General features: G+C 36.5%; 1 protein-coding gene across 1 annotated transcript; it reads right to left on the bottom strand.

Annotated features, from left to right (window-relative positions):
- Positions 1-1,916: 1,916 nt before the first annotated feature.
- Positions 1,917-5,693, bottom strand: LOC122020255 (uncharacterized protein At5g39570-like). The gene is made up of 2 exons (XM_042578103.1): positions 4,763-5,693; positions 1,917-2,178 (listed from the first exon to the last, which is right to left on the bottom strand). The coding sequence occupies exons 1-2, from the start codon at positions 5,624-5,626 to the stop codon at positions 2,107-2,109; spliced, it is 936 nt and encodes a 311-aa protein (XP_042434037.1). The 5' UTR covers positions 5,627-5,693; the 3' UTR covers positions 1,917-2,106.
- Positions 5,694-10,113: the final 4,420 nt, after the last annotated feature.

Here is a 10,113-nt window from a genome sequence, read left to right as displayed (position 1 = left end):
AATTTTGAACAAAAATATCTTTAGTATATTTGTTCAATTTTTCTTTCATGTCACTCTCTCTCCTTGTTATCTCTCATCATACTTTCTCTCTCCTCATTTTATCATCACATTTTCTCTCTCAACATACTTTCTCTTTCATCACAAATTCTCTACCATTTTCTCTTTGTATTCTCTCTCATCACACACACTCATTATTTTCTTTCTCCTCATTTTTTCATCATACTTTCTCTCTCATCATACTTTTTTACCACACCCTCTATATTTTATCTTATCACACTTTCTCTCTCTTCATTTTTTTCCATCACAATCTTTCTTCTCATTCTCTCTCATCACACATTTTTTACCATTTTCTCTCTATATTCTCTCTCATCACACACACACTCTCTCATTGTTTTCTCTCTCTTCATTCTTTCCTATTTTTTTATCATACTTTCTCTCTTACTATACTCTCTCTCCATATTTTCTCTCATCACACACTCTCTCTCTTCATTTTCTTCCATCACTCTCTCTCTCTTCATTTTCTCTCATCCCACTTTCTCTCTCTTCATTTTTCTCATCACACTTTCTCTCTCATCACATTTTCTCATCATACTTTCTCTCCTCAATCTCTCATTTTCTCTCATCACACTTTTTCTCTCTTTATTTTTCCCATCACTCTTTTTCTCTCAACATACTTTCTCTCTATCATACTTTTTCTTTTCTCAATCTCTCATATCACACTCTCTTCTCATTTTCTCTCATCACACTTTCCCTCTCTTCATTTTTTCCCATCACACTTTCTCTCTTATCATATATTTTTCTCACATTCAACTTTATCTTCCATCTAATTTTTTTCTCTTATTTTTCTCTAAGGGTAAAAAAGAAATTTAGGTTCATTCTGATTGAAAATATTCAACTAACCAAATATTATTTTTAAAAATGATACTCAAACTTATACTCATTCTCATTTCACAATACTATGATATCCATTCTCATTCCGATTTATATGAGAGAACCAAACATCATCTAAATATATTTAATGTGTTTCCCTAGCATTAAATATTATATGAGATTTGTATATAGAAAAAACAAATATAGAGAAAGAGTCATTTCTGTATTTGATGAAAATTCTCCTTATTTTCTGAACAATTAAAGGATGAAGGAAGAGGAACTCAAGGAAGAGAAAAAACTCACAGAAAATGGACAAAGAAAAAAAGACTTCACTAACACGAGGAAGAGTGAACTGAAGGGGCTCATATAGGTGGATAGGCGGAGGCACCGGGAGAGTACAGGAAGGTTGATAAACGAGGGCAAACGCTCATGTATTAGGACGACGAGCCCACGATGAGACCTGTAAGCAGAGGAGAGCTTGCAAAAGAAAGACCGTTCCAATGCATCCATTCTTTAATGTAAAATGCTGAAAGGTATTCAAATACATCGATTCTCTAATATCAAATGCATCTCAACGATTCCACAATGTATGAGTTCTTCAACATCTGATGCACCACTTCATGCGCCAAAGTCTTGTTCATGTCATGCATGCACATGCAATGTCTACCGATAGGCAATAGCACAGTACTATCAATTGTTATGTTCATGAAATCGTTTAATATTTCAATGTTATTTATTCTAATGAATACCCCAATCTGCAATATCTATATATAAAAAAAAGATTCAGAGACAACAAAAAAGATTAAAACACAATAATCAAAAGCAACTGATTGAACTGGAGTAACTAACTTAAGGTTTCCACATGCACTTTTTCACAATTACACTGCCCCAATTGGCTAATGTAGGGTGTGGGTTCGGTAGCATGAATGTTTTATGTAGAAAGATTTTAGTTGATTTCCTTATATAATTGTTTATTAACAAAATTATCTATTAATTCTACTGTAATTCCATAATTGATAATCCCACAACACGTTAAGCCGCAGTGCTTATAGAATCCATTGCAGTCATTCAAACAGTTTAATATTGAAAATATTGTTTGCATGGCAAGCAAATAGAAACTCTCTGGGGAAGCACCAGTAAACCAAGCACAAACATATTATATTCCCAACTTTATTTTAGCTAGTAGATATTTTGGGACAACACAGCAAGCAGAGCATTTAGGAACGTGGAAGTCGTTCATTCATCATCATTGTACCTGTGGTGGTGGTGGTGATGATGCTTCTTTTCCCCACCATAGCGGTCACCACCCTGGCAATTAGCTTCAATTAGTCCAGCATAGGGAAGACACTGACAAGTAGCTTCTTATAAGATCAAATTTTAAATAGAGCAGAAAATAAGCTAGAGATGATACAATGTATTGGATGAGTCTAAACTCAAAAGTTTAGCTGTTGCTATGGTGTTTAATGTGTAATATAAAATAGATTTTATCTCGAGCCATTAATGAGCGTGCTATATGATCTACAATTACAAAGGGGTGAGACAAGTTTTTTGCTTATGGTCCATTTACCTAGATGAAGGAAGCAGAAGATAAATGAAGCAAGGGAGAAGTGGAAAGGGGGAAAGAAAGGAGATTGGATAGAAGGGGAAAAGAAAAGGTTCTTTGCTCGAGCTATTAATGTACTTGAAATATTTTTCCCTTTCTATCTCATAAACCCTTTATTGGCCCATTTTTTCACAACTACTGAATCCATGGGTCATTTCTTTTAGCAATGGAAGAATACCAACATAAGTCGTCTCTTTCATTCTAATAGTAAAGTATTTTCTTTATGTCTTCTACACCTAAATATCAATCTCAAATTTTCACATTTATTACATACCGACCTATAATTTGGTGAGTCTCATTACCCAAAATTTCAAATCTTAAACCAAAGCATGAAGAATGGCATGTGTTGCAAACTTTATGGTTACAATAGCTCTATTAATGATTATTGACTAGCAAGCAAGTCCATTGTCAATCTCCTGAATGGTCCAAGGTATCTAGAAATCCACCAACCATCGACCATCTTTTAATAATCTATTCATCTTAGTTGATATGGTATAGAAAAACAAATCCCATATACCAGATGAGGCCTTGATGTTCCTAAATTACTTTCTCTCAGTTAAAGGTTAGAGTTTCAAGGGTCATGATTAAAGTTTACTTCACAAAATCATTGATTAACATACTCAGTTACACACAAGTTGTTGCGGACTTATCCTGGATATGGATAGTGAGTCAAACATAAAGTGGTTAAGAACACAAAGAATAGACATGTTGGCATGGAAGCATAATCGATTGGTATTTGTTGCAATCGATTTGGTGAAGTCTGAATCGATTGCCTCAATCTATTATGAACCTTTCTGTTGGCGAGAGACACTGCCCAATCGATTGCCCTAATCGATTGGCATTATCAGAATCGATTGTCGAGTGTCTAACTCACTTAGACTTTTCCCTTGTCTAGCCCCGCTAAACAACTAAATTTTCATTGCCTAGTTCCCAATTAAGTTTTCTATTGCCTAGCCCCGCTAGAACTTTCAGTGCCTAGTTCCACCGCATAGCCCCCTAGAACTTTCTATTTGCCTAACCTTCAATTAGGACTAATCACTGAGTAAACTTCTCACCTTTGCCTAACCTCTAGTTAGGACTTCCTTTGTCTAACATCAATTAGGATTTTTTGTTGCCTAACCTCTAGTTAGGATTTTCCCTTGCCTAACCTTAGTTAAGACTTTCCGTTATCTAAATTCCAATTAGGGCTTTCTCAGTCAAGTATCTGGTCCTCCTTTGACCTACTTGACTTCTCTCTCACATATTATCAAACATCGAAATTCAAACTCGAGTCAATTCGAGCTTAGTCAACTTAGTCAACCTTGACCGAGGACAATTACACCAACAGTTCCAATGTAAACCCATCGAGAATAAAACTGTCAGGTTTATTGCTGATTTAAAGATGATTTCCATGCATAGGAAATTCAGCACCCTCTAACTACCCTAACACTAGTTACATGTTAATCATTATCACATGTGACTTTTATTGTGTCAACGATACTTAATACGATGTAGTTCTTCTCTAACATCCACAACAAGTCTCTAAGAACTCTATTGCAGGCATTTACAAGGTAAAGATGTGCCATGAAAAAATCATTCTTCAACGCTTATTATGTTCCATTATTGACTTGATGAACTAATAAATAGTTTCTATGGTTGCCCAACCACACAAATACTCATATTTGAATCTATAGATTAGTCGCAGGAATGTTTAAGGCTTGCAATTTTCATATTGCAATTTCTAATAAGTACTGTATTCCTATATTGGTATTACAAGCTTTTCCTTTATTAACTATAGAATTTTTTTTAATTTAAAATGCAATATTAAACAAATTATCAATTACTCCTAAAAACCTTAACATGGTACACAATTTAAATCTTCATCTAATTTCATCTGTAAATCAAGTACCTTCTCGTGAAAAGCCTTTTTTAATACTTGGTTGGGCAAATTCATGAATTTCATTTCTTTTTTTTATCTTTGAAGCTATTTTGTTGTTCCTGTCCCTTAATTTGATCAAACAATAAACTCCACCTTAATCTTTCTGTTGTGAGGCAGTGGAAATATCTGCTGAAATTCTAACATGTATTGACATATAATTGCACAAGTAAAATCCTTCTAAAGACAACGTGATAGGAGGATTAACCAAAGCAAATTCTTTGAAAGCAATCTGACTCTTGTTAAATTCTAATAGATAAAAATAGAGCCAACGCCAGTGGAAAAAGTTGAGGAGTGATATGATTATAGAAGAAAAAGCAATTATGTGGGCAATAGAAATTGTGTTGAAAAGGTAATCTGATAGCAGGACTTACATAGCTAGGGCGTCCATATCCTTCGCCTTGATCAGGATCATAGCCAGGATTTCCATAGCTAGGGCGTCCATATTCTTCACCTTGATCATATCTGCTTGGCCTATTATAGCTCCCAGTCTCCTCCTCTCCGCCGTAGCTCGGCCTTTCATAACTTGGCTTCGAGCCATAGCTATCGCCGCTCTGGTACGACTGCCCACCACCATATCCGTACTCTCCACCACCCTGATACTTGCTTCCAGTTCCATATCCATACCCTTGCTCAGTCCCCTGTTCGCCGTAGGGCTTTGGTTGATCATACCCGTACTCGTCGCGTTTGGGCCTCCCACCACTATAACCATATCCGTACTCGGATTCTTCGTCTCGCTTGGGTTTTCCACCACCGTAACCAGATCCGTACTCAGATTCTTCATCTCGCTTGGGCCTTCCACCTCCATAACCAAATCCGTACCCAGATTCTTCTTCACGATTGGGCCTTCCACCTCCGTAGCCAGATCCGTACTCCTGATTCCCACCATAGCCAGGCCTGGGTTCGGGGCGGCGGCCGCCGAAGCCACCGTAACCGCCTGATCCACCTTCCTCGACCTCCTGCTGCGGCTGGAAGCCATAGGCCGGCTGCGGCTTAGTCTTGGAGTGACCGTAATCCGGCGCCTCGTAGCCCCCGCCTCCGTAAGCGGAGGGGACAGATCCAGAAGAGTACTGCGGCCTATCGTAGTCAACGCCGGAGGAGGAGATGGAGTAGCAGGTCTCCTCCGACGGCGGGAGCGGGCGGCCATAAGTAAGCGCAAGGTCGTAGCCTCCGCCGTAGGGAGTGGGATCGTACTCATCGAAGTCGTCCGCCGCTTCGTCTCGTCCTCTCCAAGCCATCTTCTTTTCCGAGGAGTTGGAGATCAGATCTAGATTAGAGAATGAATCAGAAAGAGACGGAGGGTTGACCTGCTTTATAGGGTTCCACTTCCTTCTCGAACAAACGCCTGAGTGGGCTAACGCCCCGTTATGAAATGGGCCCCGATTAAGGCCGTGACCCGTTTTTATCTCCGGGTTGCCTTCTATGTGAATGTATTTTATATATATATATATTATCTTTAAAATTTAAGAATCTTATTATAATATTAAACATAAATTTTTTAAAAATATTTTAAATACGTACGGGATGTACAGGTAAGATGCTTAAGATATCAAAATACTTTATCCGATATACCCTATAAGTATTTAAAATATTTTTTAAAAAATTATGTTTAATACTATAAAAGGGGGATAGGAAGTTTTCATATAGATCACATATGATGAATAGAGATGGTAATTCGATGTCGATTTCGATATCCAATTCAAATAGAAGAAGGTATAGAGATATTTTTTTAGATCGATTAAATAATTAAGAATAAATATTCAGATAATCAAATATATAAATAGATCTAATAAAATTCTCCCCGATTCAAATACTTGAATTAATTCAAATAGTCCATCGCCCATGGTTGCGGTGGTGCTAATTTTTAAAAGAACACCACCACATTAATTTTCAATATATGACACCAAAGCTATGATGATTTTTAAAAAATAAATTGTTGGGCTGATTTTTTTATTTAAAAAAGAATAACACCGCAATGATTTTAAAAATAGTACCATAATTTAGCTTTGGTGTGATTTTTTCAAAATCAACGTTGTCACAATTGATTTTATATTTAGGTGTTGATTTTTCAATTTAATCAAAATAAAATTTTTAAAATAGAAATGAATTATTCATAATATTCAATTTTTAAAAAAAATAAAATAAAATTTTGAAATAACTGTACTAAATTTTTAAATTCAATCTGTTAATTTAATTTAATCAAACTTTTATTCGCTCCTAATAAGGATATCTAATTCTCTAACAAATATGAAGATAAGAGTGAAAGTTGAATATTTGATAGGGATTATGATAAAGATGGAATCAAAATTGGGATGAAGGCTATGGAATTCGATTAAAATCTAATTCATTGTTGATCTTGTCCAAAAACGATGAAGATAATAAGTTGGGGATATGATTTCAAAATTGACGCGACGAATGCTCCACATAACCCTACAATACAGAAGTATCAATGCCGAGCCAGGAAGGGGTTCCCGACGTCAGCCCTCCGACGCTCAAGTTAGTCTCCAACGATCTCAAGAAATGGAGAACTGTAGCTAAGAGATTAGAAAGAGAAGTTGTGCATACCTCTTCCTATAGATAGGAACCCCTTTTATAACATCACTATAGTGTTCGTGCATACATCCCAAAGCGTAAACACGTTTTCCTAGGTGCCCTAGGAAAAAACAAGTTAAAAAGTATGTCTAATATCATTCCTTAAGCAGTCTATGATGTGATAGTCTAAAAGCTTCTAAAGTACGATTGTCTACTGGACATGCTTTGCTATCAACGACACAAACTTCCAAAAGGATATGATAAGATATTTGGTGGGGTCATGCGCAGTTAGCCGAAGTCTGCTCAGCTGGGCTACCTCCGCTCAACAATATCCTTAGGGCCTACCGGCCCGTCTCTTTCCTTGCTTCCTGACCCTTATCGGTTATCCCCCTCTGACCGAACGCGAAGCCTGATCTACGAGACTGTCTGCTGCTTAGCTCTCTTTGTTGTCGAAGGTCAAGTTTATCTAGCCGGGGAGAGCCCAGCATACTTGTCTCCTGAGCTAGTACCATCCGCTCGGTAGTACCCGGTCTGCTTGCCCATACCCGATGATCGACTTGTCTACCCTGTTTGACTTTGTCTTCCACTAAAACATCCCTAGTTTTTTTTATTTCATATATATATATATAAACTTAAACCAACACCATCGACATAAAAGAAAATATTGAATTCTAAACATGAGTTCCTGAATTTATTTACAAACAATAAACTACGACTATGCCAAAAGATAAACTAAAAAGGGTCTTCGGGTTGTACCACCAATGTCCCGAGCTAGTTCACTGGTCATTGCCTCCTGCCTCATTCACCTCATTTTTTGAAAATGAAAAAGGTCGTAATCTGTGAGTCTAGAGACTCAGCATATTCAAAACTGTGTTATGAAATAGTTAGCACCCATAATCTAGTGTACTAAGGGATATCCAGGCTAGATAACTTAGGACTTATCTACTGACATTTTGTGGGCATGATCATAGGCATCGACATAGCATACGAGCATAAACATAAGCATGAGCATATAAATAAACTAAGCATGAAACAGACATAATCATGAGCATGTACATATGCATAGGCATAAGCATACTTGCATGGCATATACATACACCTAAGTATAGACTTAATCATGAGTATCAACGTGTAATTAAGTTAAGATCACCGGCCACACTCAACTACCTAGGATTTGGCGAGCTCACAGGCTATGGTCACTAGTCACACTAAACTACATAGTTTTGGTGAGCTCCTGGGCTAAGGACACTAGTCACACTGGACCATGTAGATTTGGTAAGTTCCTAGGCTAAGGACACTGGTCATACTTAACTACGTAGATTTAGTAAGCTCCCGGGCTAAGGACACCGGTCACACTCGACCACGTAGATTTGGTAAACTCCCGGGCTAAGGACACAGGTCACACTCCACCATATAGATTTAATGAGCTCCTGGGTTATGGATACCGGTCACACTTGACCAAGTCGATTTGGTGAGCTCTCGAGCTAAGGCCACCGGTCACTCTCGACCACGTAGATTTGGTGAGCTCCCGAGCTAAGGACACCGGTCACACTCGACCACGTAGATTTGGTGAGCTCCTAGGGTAAGGATACCGATCACACTCGACCACATAATTATATAAACATGGACATAAGTATAATCATGCACTTAACATAAGTTTGATCACTACTTAAATATGGACATAATCGTACATCATAACATAAACATGCCAAATCATAACATAAACATGCCAAATCATAACATAAGCTTAAACATAGACTTGTGCATCCACATAGCATGAGCATGCATAGCAACGTAAATATGGCATAATCATAAATCCTAAACATAAACATGCAAATTCATATCATACCTATAGCCTACTAAACAATCATGATGTGAAGCAAAAGTAAATACAAGCATACAAGGCGAATTCCAAAACTTGCAAGTTCTAGGAACTAACATGACATCATCTTTTAAATGAACAAAGGAGCATAGGAATCTATAAAAATCCGAACCTTACAAATTATAGGAGCTAGCATGATATCATCTTCTTAAAATACAATAGAGCATAAGGATCTTAAAAATCTGGACCTTACAAAATTCATAGGAGCTAACATGATATCAACCTTTTAAAACACAATAGAGCATAGAAATCTATAACATCCGAAGCTTGGACCTTCTACTCTAGAATTCGAGCATACATATTTTCTAACTTCTAAAGGAAAATAATTAGTAACCATGGAGCAAAAAGGGAGTGCATCATTCAAATGAGTTACTCCTAAAATAGAATATTAAATCCCTCTTAAAGGATCTGAATCTTAGAATTCCTATACTACAAGTTGAGCATGCAAGGTTCTCAAACTTCAAGGAATAAACACATAGAAAACATAAAGCTATTGTAGAGATTCGTCAAGATAATTAACCCCTAAACGCAGTGAATAAAACTCTGAAATAATCCAGAACTTAAGAATTCTATAACATAAATTGAGCACACCAAGTTCTCTAATCCCTAAAGGTATCACATGGAAGGTCATAAAACATTTATAGAGTTATCCTTAAAATAAGGAACCCCTAAAATCAATGGTTAAACTAAGATACATGTCTTTCATAAAAATAGAATTTGCAGCTAAGATGATTATCCACAAAATTAGATTCAACTATAAGGATGGTGCACATAAAATCCAAATTAAAACTCAAGGTTCATAAGCTAAACAAGGGGTTTTAAAACCACTACTTACATTATCCATAATTCCACATCTATCCAATCAAGTTGGAGCATAAGAAGAGGACCTAACTAGAGCATCATACTCACAAAACAATCCAGAACAACAAGCTATAGGATTTGAAACCACACAAGGATATACAACTAACAAAAACATAACCCAAAGTAGAGAACATGTCTTAAATCTTTAGCTACTAACCATCCCTTCTTAGTCTCCCTTGGAGCTCTAAAACTAGTGGAAGAGCAATGGGGAGGAGGAGCTTCGTAAGGCTAGCTGAATCCTGAAAAACCACATAACTAATTTAAGAGAACATCTCAATTTTTATCAACTAAAAAGAATTCCTCTAATTGACATACAAATTTTATTATGCTAAGTTATCAATTGCATTAAATTTTCATCCATATATATATATATATATATCCTACTATTTTCTATAATTGTAGTCTAACTTAATTAATTTTAGACTATCTATATTTATAAATTCTCAATTA

This window comes from Zingiber officinale, chromosome 9A, assembly GCF_018446385.1.
Source record: "Zingiber officinale cultivar Zhangliang chromosome 9A, Zo_v1.1, whole genome shotgun sequence".
Taxonomy (NCBI): domain Eukaryota; kingdom Viridiplantae; phylum Streptophyta; class Magnoliopsida; order Zingiberales; family Zingiberaceae; genus Zingiber; species Zingiber officinale.
The sequence above is the reverse complement of the archived record's forward strand: the minus strand, read 5'-3'. Positions and strand labels throughout refer to the sequence as shown.